Source organism: Microchirus variegatus, assembly GCF_963457635.1.
Source record: "Microchirus variegatus genome assembly, chromosome: 15".
NCBI classification, from domain to species: Eukaryota; Metazoa; Chordata; class Actinopteri; order Pleuronectiformes; family Soleidae; genus Microchirus; species Microchirus variegatus.
The window spans coordinates 14,491,039-14,509,500 of NC_139816.1; the positions used below are offsets into that span (position 1 = coordinate 14,491,039).

The 18,462-nt window shown below is 39.3% G+C and overlaps 1 protein-coding gene across 1 annotated transcript in view; it reads right to left on the reverse strand.

Moving 5' to 3' along the window:
* cntnap2a (contactin associated protein 2a) overlaps window positions 1–18,462 on the reverse strand; it is a gene marked incomplete at both ends in the record, with an annotated part of 311,484 nt that overhangs the window by 151,211 nt on the left and 141,811 nt on the right. The window contains 2 exons of the mRNA XM_083901554.1: window positions 787–934; window positions 17,792–17,985. Coding sequence (XP_083757680.1) covers window positions 787–934; window positions 17,792–17,985 — 342 coding nt within the window. The remainder of the gene's footprint in view (window positions 1–786; window positions 935–17,791; window positions 17,986–18,462) is intronic.

Sequence of the window (18,462 nt, forward strand, 5' to 3'; positions counted from 1 at the left end):
AATTAGCTTTTTCCTTCGGGTGGCTGGACTCAGCCTTAAAGAATATGTTGAGGAGCTCAGATATCTGGGAGGAGCTTCAGATCAAACTGCTCCTTCATTATGTTGTAAGGAGCAAATTGAGGTGGCACAAACCACTGGGAGGAAACCCTGGGGTAGAGACAGAATAACCGGAGGGATGACAATGAACAATGGTTTCCATTTTTTTTGTCTGTTTTTGGACATTAAGACAAAAATGCAAGTTGTTATACTGTTCGAATTTCCAATTTAACACACAAGACCTGGTGTTCACATACAACTATGGTGTTTTTCTAAATTTTAAATTGTTACTACACTATTTTCTCCAAGCAGTAAAGTGTAAATAATGGGCAAAAGTACTTCTACTCACAGGACATTTTCTGGCCCTTTCATGGTCAAAATGTTCATTTTGAGACTTGTTAAAGTCTTGGTAAAGGGTCAAAATTTCCCAGCTTGGAAGTGTGATGGCGTAGAGGGTTGCCGGGAAAACCCTGCTTAGCATGAAGCCTCCATGACCCGATCCGTGATGAATGGTAGAAAATGAATGATTTATTTGTGTGTTTATTTGTCCAGACAGGTTTTCAAACTGGGTCTATAATTGACTTTTTATACAAAAGGGGTTTCTAACGAAGAAAAATACTATGTGACAGGACTGGACTGACAAACCTTCAATAGGCTTTCCACTAGGAGCTATAATTATTACTATTAATACTTTTTTTTGAATGAAACAGTTCCACATCGAGTGTTTTTTGTGTGTTTGTCTCCACTCACAGTAGGAGCATCCGTAGACTTCGATGCGCAGGCCGATCCGTCCCTCTTCACTCCAGTCCAACGGCACAAGCCTGAGGAAGCGAGCCACGATCCCCTGCTGAAGCTCATGGCGAACCGCACTCTCTGAATTGGAGTTACCAGAAAAGGCCTGGAAACACATAAGTGCACACACACACGCACACATTCACATAATGAAATTAAATAAATCGAAGCCCCGCAGTTAAACAAACAGCTTTGGGACTTAGAACAAGCATATTTGTTCCACTCACTACATTCAGCCCTTAAGGTCCATGTTCACAAAACATGCAAGGCATGATGGGTCTATGTATCTAATATGCCTGCTGCCTGCTACAAGACAGAATTAATGCAGGGGGTTTTGAAGAGGAAACACATCTTATCAAACTTGAGGTGTGGATATCCCTGCTCACATCGCTTCCTATTTTGGCCCACTCGCTGATTCCCAATGTGTGGCGGCTTTTGAATGATAAGATTTTCTTGTTTGCACACTTTTACAAAATAAGACTAGAAGCAAAACATATAAAACATTGAGATACTATGTTTCTAAATACGTCAACAGATTGTTTAGCCACTTTTTACTTTATTTTTTGACTGTTGTCTAATATCACATTAAAACAGATGTGCAATCCACTAATGCTGGCAAGTTCATAATGAGTTAAAAGGAAATACTTGACAAGCTTTGTTTGCTGATGATTTAAAATATAAGAGAAACATATTCTACGACCACAATGGGAATTTTAAATAACTTTGTTTATAACTTTGCCACAATTAGCTGTATCGTGGAGGACAGGGATGTATAAATGTTGCATGTACATGCACTTTTATGTCCTAACCCTCTCCTTTAGAGTGACAAGTCGTGGAAACTTTTACACAGGATTGGTTTCAGAACTGTGTTCCAGTTTCCTCTCTACTGAAAAGATCCTGATTGAAGCAGCTCCCAGTCCAGCCATCCAAGAACCTGTTAATAGTCTGGTGAGCCTGACATCCATCACAGTCGTCATTCACCAGCTCTCCAGCATGCCTCTCACACGTCACCTGTGATTTATGATTGTTCATTTTCTAACTTATTTAGATGATTGTGACTAGGTGCCTTTTTTGAGGTAGGATGGCTTGATAACTATCAGAGGGCTGGGCTAGGTATAGTTTCTGGTTTCTGTATGTTTGGTTGCATGTCAGATGTTTTAGAAAATGCTCCTTTTGGTATACAGCATCCACCTACTCTTGATTGACCTCCACATTTTCATTTTCAAACATGAGCTGGGTTGTACGTTTGCAGAAAAGGCTCTGGCTGAAGTTACTTTGACAAATCTCCACTGCTTTTCCTTGTAGCTCCTCTCGCCTGGCATCTCCAATTTCACTTGACCTTGGACATGATGGGGAGAACCCCCGACTGCCCACTAATCCACATTCACCACAGCGCCTGAATTATTCACACTTGTGTGAGTTCCCCTAATCTCCGAAATAAACACACACACACCATAACCTCTTTCCCAAACGGGTTTCTTCCACAAACACAAATAGCGAGAACAGCTGGCATGAACCATTGTGGAGAAACATTATAAACAGCTCAGTAGGTAACTTGACAAGAGCGACACACACGAAAGCCATGTGTTTTTCTAGATAAGGCATGAAGTAGGCAGAGCAGTGAATGAGTGTGGGTGAAAAAAAGAGACACACTCTGCTCAAGACGGTCTGCGTCAAGCTGACTCTTCAGTGACCCAAATGTATGACCCTGAAGATATGCTATCAACCAAAGAGGAGATGGTCGAGAGTTCACACTAAGCTCAAAGCCACTGAACTTCCGAAGCAGCGAGGGAATGGACACAAGGTGCCTCTATCTCCAGTGTGACTTTCGCCTTTCCATCAATTTTTAATCTTTATTTATCCAGGAGAGGTTAACCGAGTGCACCAGTGCTTTTTTAGTATCACCCTGCTCCAAATTCACACAGCTCCACACGAGTCATCAGACAGCCTTTTAATACACTTAAACTGCATCTTCTACTCTGCAGGTGCACGGGTCCTGGAGATGTGGGTTAAACGACATTCTCATAAGGACAGATATTTACTCAAAACTGCAGCTATACAGTATGCCACTAGGATTTCAGTTATATTTAATACATGTTTCTGCTTCAAAAAGTGCTAACCATTTTGTCCCATTTCATTCATAAACTCATGTAGTTTGAATGTGTCCAATGAGATTAATGTCATTTTTCTAAGTTTGATCTCTATGAGATCAAGAAACAACATTTTTCAAGGGCAGGGGAATGCAATAATTGCTCTTATTGTAACTATAGCAAGATACACATTGCTTCTAGTTCTGTGCATACAGTACTGTAATTTGTCTTTTTCCTTAATAACAAAACACATGCAGCTGCTGTTCCTCGAACATAATTATTTATTTAAATGCAGAGACTTTGTTCTTTGTTGTAAGTTTGCCCTACACTATTCTGTTTCCAAAATGCCTTGGTACAATGTGGAGGCACAAAAACACATCTATTATTATACTTTTCCTTCAAGCATGGGGGGAACATGCCATTTAAACCATTGTCAAATGAGTTCATTCAATACTGATCAAGCTCCACATAAGGGAGGTGAAACCTTTCAGAAAGCTCTGCGGGCTCACCTGAGACGCGGGGAAAGCCTGGCGTTTTGGTAACACGCTGGAGCTTTAAGCTCATTGCGTAGCTAGAAATAAAATAATAATACAACTCTGAACAATATGTATCTACTGAGGATTTGGCTCACTAAGTGCAAAAGACTTTGCTGACACTTTCCTCTCCTTGTGAGTGAGGGAGCGAGAGAAGGAAAGAGAGAAGGAACAAAAACATTTTTCATCTCTAAAGCAAAGCTTCATCCCCTTCACCGTTTTCCAGTTTTCCTTTTTTTTATTTCTTTATTGTATTCATCCCTCAATTCAGCATTTATCTGTTCTTGGCTGAATGAACAGCTCAATTCAAATGACATTGCTATGCAGGATGGAGCGTACAGGGTAGGATAGGGAAGAGAGGAGGAGCAGAATGGAGAGGTGGAAAAAACTTGTGGGTGCTGAACATCTCGCAAAAGTCTGCCTAGTCAACCATTTAATTCCCTATCCTCCAAAGTCCAATCATTAACCAGCAAACCAATGAGTAATGGGTATCTTTGTGTGTGAAAGTTTCACTGCATAGAGTGTTTATGCGTAAACGTTTAAGACAGAACAGTGTGTGTATGTGTGTGTGTTTGGCAACTTCAGAGCTTAGACACTTTGACGTTTTGTTTAATCAAGAACTGGAGTAATTTATGGCAACAAAGGCTACAAAGTGCTCACGGCTTTTGCTCGTCTTAATGCTATTGTGAGTTTATGTGTGTTATTTCAGTTTAATCCTGCGATGTGCATGACTGTGTACACTGCAGTGCGACATCAAAACAAAAATGTGGAGTATTTGTAACTCCTTAGCAGGCCAGAAATATATATTTGTATGTTTATAAATGACAGCCTTCAAAATGGTTATATTCAAATATTCAAGCCACATTAAGAAACCTGCATTTTGTGAACAAAAACTTGGTGGAAATTGTAGAAGACGATATAAAAATAAATCATTCCAAACAGTATCAGAGACACATCTTACACTCGACCCCAGAGAGAAACTATTGCATAACAAATGCACACATTGTTTAAAGAAGATGAAGGTGCATAAACAAACTGGACTGCAAGTAATGACAGTTACTCCGGCGTCGCAGGAGACTTCCTTGATAAAGACTACAAAATGCAACGCTTTGCAATATCTGTTTTGTTAAAACAGCATTGCAAAACCATAATATATGATGCTTTTAGTTTGGCCTAGGCTTTACCTTTCTGTTAATTCACATTTGAGTATAAAATATAGTGTGCAATTACATATGGGTTCCACCAGTAGCTCACAGGAATGAATTAAAAATGCTGGTAAACATTCCAATCTGCAATATTTCTGCTATTTTACATTGATACATGTTTATTCAAACAAAGTAAGTTAACTATGGAGTATATTCAAATGGGGATTTATGGGGTTTTAACCTCTCGACTCGTTATTCCACCCTGTGTTGTATTTTACCGTTTTATTTGCATCTTTTGTTTTATTTTAAAGTCAAAACAGGGTTTTTAATTAAGACTTTTCCCTTTTCATACCACCCTGTGTTGTGTTTTATTGTTGTATTTGCATCTTTTCTATTTAAAGTTTATTGCCCCTTCATTGTGAAGCACTTTGAGTTGCAATCCATACATGAAAGGTGCTATACAAATAAAATGTATTATTATTATCAAATCACCACAGAGTTGTCACAGGACTTTTGCCAATACATGAAATCATTAAAGAAAAGCCAAGCGAGAGAAAGAGAGAGAGAGAGACTTGGGAAAATAATAACAACCAGGGAAGCTGAAAGTCTGCCAGAGTCCTTGCTGGGCATTTGGAACACTGGTGCTCCTGTCATTCATGAAGGAACAAGCTAATCACTGTACTACAGCTGGTCAACAAAAAAACCCTGTGTTTCACACACACATACATCAATCACCACTTTAAATAGCCGATGTCCGTCAACACATAGTTTTTTATTAACGTGTCTGCCTTGTGTCCATACACACATTAATGCACCCAGCACACGTAACTATACACCTGTTATTTACTTGCTCAGGAGCTATTCCTCCTTCCTACTCCCTACTCACTTACTTATTCTCACTGGCTGCATGCTTTCCATTTCCTGAATGTGAATCTGTCATTCCTGTCCGTGTGTGTGTCAGTGAAAATCTATCTATATGAGTGTGAGTGTATATCTGTGTGTATGTGTGTATGCATCTGCCTTGACAACCAGAGACATGCGTTTCCTGAGAACAGATCTCCAGATACTGAGAAACAACAAGTGAAAGCACTTTTTCTGGCGTTTGCTTGTTGCTTGCTGGACCCTTTGTTCGACCAGCCCAGAGACACAACTGGTGTGTGTGTGAGGGTGTGAGGGTGTGCGATAGAGAGAGCAGAGAGTGTGTGTTCTTTTTGTGTGTGTGCTTCTTACTAACAGAAACGAGGGAAATCAGCCTGGCCTGGTCTGGTCTTTTGTTTTTATCGACAAGTGTATGGGACAAAACAGAAGGGCCATAGAGAAAACTGTGTTTCTGTGAAGCCATATGGGTGGTTGTACTTGTATGGGTATGTGTCTTTTTTTTTGGTGCCAAGAAAACATTGCAAACTGTAACATTGCCAATGTGAGACAGTCTGAGTGCTACTGGGTGGTGGTGTCTGTACGTGTGTGTTTTAAAGTACATGCTGAGAAATGACAGCAAATCTTGAAAACTAGCCATACTGGACACAAATGCTAACAATTCCCAGCAGAATTCAAATTCGACGCCTCAAAGTCAATCAAGCATCCCCGGAGACTAAGACCACGCTGCTGTGGGCACACTGGCTGAACGAGGAACTTGCCGTTTCTTTTTATGATACTATTTCCCAGAGGCGTCACTAGGTTTTAAGGACAGGGGAGTCTTAGCCCCCAAGAGAAGCACAGGATGTGAGCGAACATACCGCACAAGCACAAAATTTCACAAACAGCTGACAAAGACTGAGAAACTGATCAACATAGAGGCTAATGCCATGACTTTCCCTCACAACAAAGTAATTGTTTGCTCGCACAGATTACATTTTGGGCACATATGTAACTAAAATGGTTGCAATTTCAAGCCCTGAAAATATGACTTAATTACTTAAATTAAAGTAATATTAAAGGTGCATTATGTAATAAATCTAAAGCAACTGCCCGTTAAAATCCTCCTTATATGTCACAGAGACTCAGGAATAATGTTCATATAACAAACTGAACTCACCAACAACAACAGTACAGCCAAAATATTTGCATTAAAAAAGAATATTTTGCAGACTGCAAATCATGTTTATGTTTTGAAATCATGTTTTGGCATGTGGCGCCACCTACCGCCGTCTACTAATCATTGCAGTCAGTTAAGTCTCAGCTGCCGAGCAACCACGGGTTGCCAGTTACGTCAGAAAACGAAACCTAAAAGAGCTCGAAATTTTGAATTTGAATGGAGTAACCGTTTTTGGCCACAGTCTTGCATATGGCGCCTTTAAGATACCGTTATATTTGGGTCAGGCTAATTTGGCTTTTATATAAATATCTTCGCTTTCTCCACTTTCTAATCATTACTCTCCTCAATGAAAGCTCAAGTTAAATAACTCTTATATGGCGCATCTTGACTGAAATGTTTCATATCTCATATCGAGTTCCATACAAGACTGTCTGCATCACAAATGACTCTATCCTGTGAAATCCTTTAGACTCACCTGTCTAGTAGAGGTCTCTCTCCTCTCACTCCCTGTGCTCGTCTGCCCTGACTCCTACAGGTCAATAGTGATTACTATTAGTGAATTATTATTATTATTATCCACTGATGATAATCATACGTGATTGAGCTCAGCTCCTGATACACGGTGTGCATCCATGCGTAAATTGAGAAACACAGCTGATGCTCATTAAGTTCGTCTATGGTAAAAAAAAAAAGAGTGCACTGCACACTTAACTCTATAAACAACCAGGGCCTTCACAATGCAGTCAGGCTACCTAGCTAGCTAAGTAGCAGTGTTCTTTTAGAGCTGTAATGTAACTTTTGACCGCAAAACAACAAGCTAGGTTTTTATTTTTCAAACAGGGAGCACTTGGTTCATTAATTACATGGGACTTTCTGCTGTTAGCTGTTAGCTGTTAGCTGGGGGCTGGAGCTAACTAATTGTTACTACCAGCAGTGATGAATACTTACTGAAAAACTTTCTGATGTCCATTCTTCATTCACGTCATTCTGCTAAGCTGCTGTATTCGCTCTGTGTGCTTCAAGGTGCACACACACGCTGCAGGAGCGCAAGCAAGGTCGCAGGGAAAACGTGGACTGGATTTTCAGTGATGTGGGCGATCTCTATATGAACAAGTGGAATGGATTAACGACGCACTCAAAGGGCTCTCTCTGCCTTACACTATGAAGTGAAGGGAAACTGACAGATTTATGATCATATTTAAGTGAATAATGATAGGTTATATCATAATTTATTCAAACTCAGATTATGGCCATTTTATATAGAATTTGTCGGCACTTTTTTTGTTAAAAAAAACAACAAAAAAAAACTCCAAACTATTTAGGGGGGGCTTAAGAATATTTTAGGGGGACTTCAGACCCCTGAGTTCCCTGGTGTCCTAATGAACATGTCTGTGACATGCTTTGGTCAAAATACCTCAAGGATGAATCACTATAGCAGTTCAATCACCCTGCCAAAACAGCCCTGTTCAGAACGCTTCGTTAGTAGTATCTCTTTAAAAAAAAAAAAAAATGAAACCTAAGGGACAGGAAATGACATCAGTATTTGGAAAAGTGATAATTTGCAGGCTCTATCAGCTCTTTTCACGGACTATGCGGACTTACGGTTTTCGGATGCCGCTGCCCTCGCCAGCAGTATTGCATGTTTTACGGACAAAGCGGAGCTCCGTGAGACAACAATTCCAGGAGTTTAGCGCATTGTGGCGACCCAATGAGCGCAGAAGTCAACATCGCATGTTTTATTTCCTGTATTTAGTCTGAGGAGGACCACAAAAACATGACTGAGTCATTTTTTCTCATGCTTTGGCGACTGGTAAGGCCTCCAGAGTCCCAAATATAAGTATTAAAATGATTAAAAAGTTGATTTTGCATGATATGGGACCTTAAAGTCATGATCGCATAACGTTTAAATGCTCATTGATTGATAATATTATGTACTAGACTCGTCAGTACTGCTGTTGTGGTCACTGAAAAAATGAAACATCACAGTGGGGGACAATAACACCGCACACCATGCCGTTTAGCCACTAAATCACCGCAGAGGAAACTCATTCACCATGACAGGCCTTAGCTGTCAGTGGACATTTCACACCTTGTTTGTGTCCCCACATTATTTTGTTATTCCTTGTATCCTCCTCCATTGCCCTTCAATGCCATTTGAGGTATAACCCTGATCTTGAACTGTACTGCACACATAAGTGATTCATTTTTACACATAAAATGTGCATATTGTACTTGATTTATATGCTTTAATTCATACTTTTCATATCTGTGGAAGCAAAGACATATTTTGTTATTACTTCTAGACCAAGTACATAATTATATTGCTTTGTAATGGTCATGTGTTATAGATTTCCTCAACAGTTTAGTCTCTCACTGACTGCCCTTGTCTGTTAAAAGGAGCATGGAATCTGCTGGTGAACAAAGGGAACTCGAATCTTTTACTTGCCTCACATACATTAGGGAAGAAATGAGAGACACTTGCAGAACGTTTCATGCAAACGCTATTTCCTGCACTTCCATTTGGGCTCATTAATTACTGTGCAGCAATCAAAAGGAAAGAAATGGCTCTATAAAATTTAGCATTTTATTTTTACCCCATCATCAGTATTTCTTCCCCTAACTGCAGTAAATTATCATTGGTGTGCAAAAATATTTCCATGCACTGGATTACATTTTGCAGAGTGGCGAACACGTACGCGTGCACGCAGTCCTACACACACACACAAACAGAAAGAAAAGAGTTTTAAGAGCCCATTACTCAGGTTATGAACACTTTTTCTCTCCCCTCTGCTCACCAGGGACCAACACTGATGGAGTGAAGAAAGCCTCACTGGCTCTGTTATAAAACCTCACACACTACATGGAGCTAAGTTTCTGTGTTTGACATCTGCACATTTTACTTACTCATTGCGTGTCAAAGGGTGTGTGGGTGCACGTGTGTGCGTGCGACATGATGTTTAGGACGGGCAGTGTTTTCATATCTGTATTTGAGAGTTTGTGCATCAAGAGATTTGGACACACAAACATTTAAAAAGAAAAAAAAGTAGTATTCAAAATGATGCAGACAGACGCCATGTCTTCACAAAAATAATTAACCCGTTAACACCTAAGCCTCAAAATGTCTGGACTCCCCCCCACTTATTTTAACCATAACAAGGCCAGAAAATCATCCTCTGAGTAAGTGATTTTTCTTTCTTTAAGATTAAGATTAAGATTCCCTTATTAGTCCCGCAGTGGGGAAATTTCCAATTTCTGCATTTTAACCCATCCGTGAGTTAGTGAACACACACAGCACACAGTGAGGTGAAGTACATGCTAACCCAATGCTATTTACAAGTTATTGCATGTTAAAATAGTGTATTAACTATTTAAAAATAAAATAAAATGACTGTTTTACTGATTAAAAATTTTTTTTTTACATGTTGTGTCATCTACGGTACGCTCAGTGTTATGGGTAAAATACTTATTACAGCACAAAAATGGCAACCACAAACTTCTGGTATCATAAAGACACTGGCACAAAGACAATGCAAAAAAGAATAAAATGTAATATTTGTCTAAAAAGAAAAGCTTCTTCATTTGTCTACAAAGTATGGTACCTAATACAGTCATGACAGCGGTGTTAAAAATGTCAAATCAGCCACTTAAATTATACCACAGCAGACTTCAATGTCCAACTGCAGTGTCCTCTCAGTCTATTTTAATTCATCATGCTTGTTATTTAATTTAATTTAATACCCATGCAACTCTTATCTGGAATAGTGAAGTGATATTAAAGTGGCTGATATTCAATTCATTTGAAGTCACAGCAGCAGATCAAGATACGATGTTGGAAGAGACTTTATGCCAACGTGCAAAAGCGGAGGAGATATTAAACATCTTTGACTGTGAGTATTATGATCCTGTGTCGTTTGTCTATTGGTTAAATTCAAACATGTTTATTTGATAATGCAGCATGTAATGATTCACTTACTCAAATTGGCTGGAGTCAATGAGTGAATCTGTGCGTAAATAAACATGCTCTTGCATGAAAATTACCTCTTTTACGGTGTACAGTATGTGCCCAGTCATGGTAAAACACAGACGATAGCTATAAATACACAGAAGATGTTAAACTGCAGTGTGTAATATAAATTAATTAATATAAATGATTTCAACCCATAATAACATGAGTTTGCACAATTCTGATTAGGCTTCACACTGCTCACATTGTCATTAGTTATCTGAAACATGAGTGGGGGTAAAGAAATGTTGAAAGAGATGTAGAGATCAAGGAATTAACCTTTGTCTCTGAAATATGAGTGAGGTACTGAGATATGGAAAATAAAGAATAATAATATCTTAAGTTCAATATGGCCGTAGTCATCTGTTCAGAAAACTCCACATGCTCACAGAAGGCTTGGTAACAAAAGTTACAAACTTCAGCTGACACCAGAAGCACTTTGAGTTGATCATTTCTCTCATCGTTGAATCGTGAGCAGTGCTCAGCTTACACAATGTTTTATGATGGGCGCTTCTTTCCAAGCCAATTATTAGTAAGAAAAAAGTTGCCCGAGCAACAATGACTGTTTGATTCTTTTGTGCTCCTGACAAAACATATCGACTTATCTTTTGTTGGAGTCCACTTCCCTCTATAGGGCATCAGGACACGACAGTGTTACTGAAGTGAGGCACATCTTATATACAATAGAACCACTACAGCTGTACTTATGGCCATCATGTGTGTGAAGGTTCGAGGCTGGTTGAAATTATTTCTATTGCAACATTTGAGGCTTCTCAACAGCAGATGTAACTCTGGCAGTTATAATTAGATCACAAAAATATTTTTATTCAGACACCTTCCTTCTCCGTATTATGATATTATCAGAGCCAAGCCAAAAACGTACCGTCTCTCTCACGTGAACATAATACGATTTCCATTCAAAGACTTCATAAGCAAAGCCTGCAAAACTGAAGCTTTAAAATAACATTGTGGCATTACATTTTTCAGGAATAAACAAATACATATGAAGCAGAGCAAATACAGAGTGAAACCATGGTAAGCAGTCCAGCTGCGATCTGCAGCACCCCTCCTGATGACTCAATTACAAGTTGACATTTACTTGGCTGCAAATTTGCACGTTCAGAAGAAAGTAAAAGGCAGTTACATTTGGGAGTTTCACATAAAGAAAGGATCTCCTCAAAGCGAATTATTGATATGATATCTTTTACCATCCGCCTATGGCTGTGGTTTGATGATGCTTTGTAACCAGTCTGTTCTAATGTGGAAAAACTGTCGCCCAAGACATTTTTAATCCCAAACTAGTTCCCTCGCTTTAATGTTGTACTTCGCTTTAGTGCCGTTTCCAGCACGAATGCACACTTACTCCCCTCCCTTCCTAATGTAAGTCCCTCCAGATAAAAGTGTCAAAGGGACTGGGAATGTACGAGTTTCTCCATTTCTGTATTTAATCAGATGCAAAAACATGGAGGAACAATTTAAGTTTTGCAAGCTGAGGACATCCGCAATGCGTTTTCCTGCCTCTTGTTGCTTTCTTGTGATTGAGAAATATTGCAAATGAATAAATCAAGTCTATGAAAAGTGAAAACCAGAGGTGGGAAATGAATACATTTAGGTTTTAGAAACTTTTTATTTATTTTCACTTTAGTTTTTAACTACTATTAACTAATCAGGTCTTTTAACAGATGATTATTAAACTGCTTATTGTAGTGCTTTTCCCTAAAGTTAAATCATAATCAAGTCCATTGACCTTGAAGACAACTGTGAAACTCGGAGGCACTTAGCAACATCGAGACAAAGGAATGTGAAATAAACCTGACACATGGATAACGCGAGACAGAGAGAGCTACAGTTCATCCGTGCGTGCATAAATCCAGGTGTATGATTTATCAGTGCATGCACCGCGGATTCCAAAACTGAATTAGTCCTCAGCCCTGAGACACACTGACATCACCATTCATTTAGCTGACGAACTACAGGCTGCCAGTGGGACACACACACACACACACACACACACACACACACACACACACACACACACACACACACACACACACACACACACACACACTTGCACCTTTGTTCGCACTCGCACAAAAGGTATGAACGCGGTCTCGTGTCAACGCTCACACCTGCACATTTCATTGGGTGCAGTTATACAAAGTGGAGTGCAGGGAGGAGAAAACTGGCTCTGATCCCTTTAGGTGAGAGCAGAGTGACACATTCCCAGTTTTACAGCATCACACTTGCTGTGCCCTTTTTTTTTAGCTAAACTCTGACACATTTCCTATATGAGCACACTGTATTCAATAATAAGTTTTGTGTACTTTGTGCTTCTCATTAACAAAAGTTGGCAGAATGTGCAAGCCGCATTTACACTAGTTCTGTTCATTTGTTTCTTCTCCAAATAAATTATCAAGGTGTTTTATATGCTTTTTATTTTCTATTTGTGTTTCTAATGAACTAGGATAGTGGGAGTCCAAAACAAAAACTCAGTAATACATCCTAGTCTGCACTGGAGCCGTATTAAAATTGCCTAAATGGGCAACCATTTGTAAGAAAAACATGCAACTGTACTTGAACGGATGCTTTAACATTGTGCAAACTTTTACTGAATGAAACCTTGACAGTGTGCGGCCAAGGGAATGAATGTTGTGCACTGCTTTACAACAGAGAATCGTCATTATATTCACTGTTGCTCATATGATACACCTGCATTCACACATCTCCCAGATCGTCTGCTAAGACCTTGTTTATACTGCAGCCCATCCCCCGGATTCTTAAGCATATCCAGATTGGACAGCTGGAAAAACAAAACAAAACACAAGATTCAATTTTTCCAAAGCTGATCAGATTTTTACAGATCTGCTTCAATCTGAACGTCTCGGTCGATATGATATCAGATATGATTTCAAAAAGTGCCTTCTGCGTCACTCGCAGCACGACTCGAGCATGAAGAAATCTACGGACCACGGGCGGAGGAGGAGACTGAGCCACTGCCATTCCAGCTGTGATGGCAGCAGAAAAGGCGGCACAGCTCGGAAGTCTCCTCCATTTCTGTCACAGAAAAACGTTTTCACATAAACATTTGGGACAGAAACACTTGCTGATTACACACTACTTGTGGCCTGTCGCTAAATCGAAATCCACGTGGAAGACTAAACGAGACAATGTCAATACGAACACACGCAGATCAGATTTGATCAATTGCAATGGTGCAATGTGAACAATTGGTCAGGCAGATCAGATTCTGATCAGATATGTTTACAAATCTGATTTGGGATGTTGTCTAAACAAGACCAGAGTGGTCAGATAAGATATGGGTCATTGGTGCATTCTGGGTTCATTCAGAGCTGCCGAGTTGTCCACCTGAAATGGATGTTAAAGTCAGAGATGCATTGACTAATAACATGTTAAACAGTTGTTCAAAGACCAAAACCATGGCAGAACAAAGGAGAGGGTATTATTAATGTGTCCCTGTTTGATCACATGTCAACTTCAGACATGTGGTCACAGCTGTGCTAGTTTATTGGGAACACACTTAACTGTCAACTGACATGCAGCTTTCAGCTTCTCATCCACAATAATAACAAATCTGACAATGTGAGAGTGGGTTATCAGTATAAAGGCATCATCAACTAGAGTGTAGAAAATAAATACATATTTGTGTTAAGCTGAACATGCAAATCAAACAGCCAGTGTTTTTTTTTTCAGTACTCTTAGAGAAAACACTTCACATGTTTTTGTGCTTAATTTTCTCCTGAGACGCACATTAAAGAAAACAATGTGGTGTCAAACTCTGACACTTTCACTGGGGGGAAAAAATGATCTAAAGATGAACACTTAAAAGGTTTCTATGACAAACAGATGACAAATTGTTACTTGTCACTGAGTATTCTGAATTTCTAAAACACATGATGGTAATATCTGCTCATCTGTCTCATCTTTAATATATTTTTTTTAACGGTGGGTAAGTAAGCACATCAGTAAATCTTCATAAATTGCCATAATTGCCAGAGTGCAACTTGACAAACAAAAATAAATATTATTAAAGCACCCTGCGGATTTTTAAATTTCAAACAGTTTTGACTTCAGCGCTGCACACCAAATCCCATTATATGCATCATTAAAGTCTGACAAATGTATTAAAGCCATTGTGTTACTTGTACAGCATTTCTAAATTCTCATACTCAGAAAGATATTTCAACTATGGTCTTTGTTCTTTAATGTGTGAACAGAAACCTCTGTATCAGATAGGACTGAATATATCACAACAAAAAAACATTACACTACTCACTTCACTGGAATTGTTAAGCGAATACTCGATACAATATTTTTTAGACATAAATCCATGGCATTTGCCACTGCAGGCAGTGCAAGCAGCTCTGATTAAGGAAACGCATCTTGTGCTGTGGCGTCTCCTCAGTGGAGCAAGGCCCGAAACATTATTTTTCACAAAATCAATGCGGCACATGCCGAGTCTTTGCCACTTCTCCTCATCAGTGAATCGCGGTCACAGCGGTCTCCCTCTACAAGACTGCTGGAACCAAAAACTAACCCAGTTTGGCCGAGAAGGGGTTTTTTATCTTCAGCGCAAAGTAATGACAGGTGGTTACTGGTGGCAAAGGGTTCCTGAATAAAATGTTCATGCAAAAGAGTGAGGGACAGGTGGTTCTCTCTCTGGGGATCACTGTGTGACCATCATACTGAATTGGCCTAATGGGGTGTGTGTGTGTGTGTGTGTGTTTCTACATATTCCTTCCCTTTATTCCCAGTAGAGCTGATAGTGTCGATATAATCACCACCTACGACACACGGCATATATTTCTATATATAATGGGTCAAAACATGTACAGAGACAAATTTAGGTCGTTTTCATACCTAAAACTCTGCTAGGCACGACTGGGAACTCGGTTTAATTGGGGGTTGCAACATTCAGCCGGTCCGAGATTGCTTTCACACTTTAGTGAAACAAACCAAACCTTTTGAATAACGTATTCAAATCCTGTCTGCCTTGGGTTGTTTATTTAGCTTTATATGAACATACAACACATATAAGGCTATCATTCTACATGGGTGTATGGTTTTGTTGTTTTTTCTTGCATCTGGTTCACTTGAAGTAAACTGAGACCTATGTTTTTAAGGGGACCAGAGTTTGCTTTCTTTCACACTTCTCCAAATGAACCAGACTTTCTGAGCAAATGGACAAGGTTTCAATTAAGAAGGGCTTGTGTGAATGCACCCTTAAATCAAATTTTAGGGTGGTAGAATAATGTGTGTGTATCTGCTTCTAAAACCCTCTCCAAATCAAAAACGAAATAAAATAAAAACACATTTCATTTTCTGTCTTACTGTAGAGGTTATTGATGGCATATGCCCAGCTTAAAGTTATTGGCTGTACATTTGTTTACATAAAGCAAATACTTAGAATTATACCAGTGATAGATATAATAGCACTATGTATGCCATACATCTAAGCCGAAACTCGCATACACCCAAGAGATGAATGTGTTTTGGAGTATTTGCAGAAATATTAAGGAGCAATGAATCAGGGTTAATGGGAGAAGGAAAACTCTTCAGCATAAATAATAATCAGCAAACAATTATGATGGAGCACACAGCCCTAAAAGCATACTGATGGGGCTAGCCGGGTCTTGTATAATACTTGTATATTAAAACGCCCCCCTTGCACATTTACGAATATGAGAACACATTTTAGCTAGAAAGCATGTTATGATGAGATCATATCAGCCGTGACACCCATCAACATGCCGACGTTCCACGCCATTAGTACCGAGTCATCATTTCTACAGTATAACATGGGCACTCAGATTAAAGATGGGTGTGGTCTTCAAATTTGGGCTCGCAGTTTAATGACTGTATCGTGCACAAGAGTGACACGGGTACTCAAAACCACTGACTGTAGAAGTTAGTTGTGTCGACTAATTTGAATACCTTTTGTAAGTTATTATTGCCAGTTGTTCATCGTTGTTAGCAGTCTTACCAAAGTCGAATGCAAACTTTACTTTAGTTTCCTATGTTTCTTGAATAAGAAATAGTTTATTCATTTTTCATAATAACTACGGGTGGTGAAAATTGGAATCCAGCAACCATGTCAGTTTCTCTGGTTACTCTATCGGATTTTTTTTAAAGGTGCCATATGTAAGAATGTGGCCAAAAACGGTTACTACATTCAAATTCAAAATACCAAGGTCTTTTAGGTTTCGTTTTCTGACGTAACTGGCAACCCGTGGTTGCTCGGCAGCTGAGACTCTACTGACTGCAATGATTGGTAGACGGCGGCAGGTGGCGCCACATGCCAAAACATGATTTCAAAACATAAACATGATTTGCAGTCTGCAAAATGTTTTTTTTAATGCAAATATTTTGGCTGTACTGTTGTTGTTGGTGAGTTCAGTTTGTTATATGAACATTATTCCTGAGTCTCTGTGACATATTAGGAGGATTTTATGGCCAGTTGCTTTAGATTTATTACATAATGCACCTTTAACAAAGTCAAAAGAAATAAAAGAACCACGTAATGGTGAAAATTGGATGGTCAGAGTACAAGTTATTTAAAATTTTATTTGCTAAAGCACAAAAATAAGAAACTGTCGAGGAATAAGCAAATGAATGGTCTACTGCAGCAAATTATACCCTGAGTATCCAAAATATTTTTTCAAGTCCCACGCCTTTTCTTGATCAGATGGACTGAGGGGGAAAAAAGGAGTACTGTGTTTGAGTACACAGAGGATAAAATGTGAAAATGGCCCCTACTTATATGTCTTACATTTCTGCTGAGCTTGGTTTATAAATGTTATTCATGACAGTGCTATTCTTCTACTCGCCTGTCTTTAGCTAAAAGCCCATCTGTTATCACCTGTAGCCGTCGAGCGAGCAGAAACTGTGAATAGTGTGGGCCATTAACCCATTAGCTAATGATCATGGATTGTGAGATGCCCCACTCAAGTGCTGCTAACAGTGCAGTGACGGAGATCTGTTGGTTTGGAGTAAGAGACAGACGACACACTCAAAAAGACATCTCTGCTTTACATTTTGGAATAAAGAGCTTCAATCTTACATGCTGTCCCACTCCTACAGCCACACGCTATATTTATATATATGCAACTGTGTACATGTAGTATATATTGTTTACTCACCCAAATATTGCCATCTTGGTGATATGGTTTCCAGTTCCTTCCTGTGTCACTGTAGAGAAGGCGGTACCGCGTTGTCCAATCAGAGCTGCTGTAGCGACCCTGCGTTGCTATGGAGCTCACCTGCTTTCTGGTCCCCAGGTCAACCTGTAGCCACTGGTAATGGTCACTGTCCAGAGGTGACCAACCACCAGCACCTGGGGAGGTAGACATATTTTATGAGTGGCATTTAGAAGGAAGGTGTATTGTTTTAAATCACTTGAATTGTATTAAAAGTGTCGTCATAATACTTTTTCTCATAGTAGATCTGATTGGCCCTCTGATTAATAAACTTAATGGTTAAATAGCCAGTGTGCCATTAACATTATTTTAACAGATCAGCATGGTAAACCCATTATGAGAAGAAAAGTGAAGTCAGAAGCTTATAGTCTGCCCTTTTATTAATGGTCAGTGTCCAGCAGAGAGTGGCCTTGACATCTGCTTCAGCACAGAATGAAGAATAGCATGGGGCACATCATGTTTTATTAAGAACTTGGCATAAAGGGTTAGACGACAATGTGTCACAAATACCCTCTCATTCAGTAAAATTTAATTCTCACTGTCCACAATAGTGTCCACATAAACATCTAAAGAGAAGGCATTCTGTTTTTCCCTGATGTCTTAGAATGGATTCC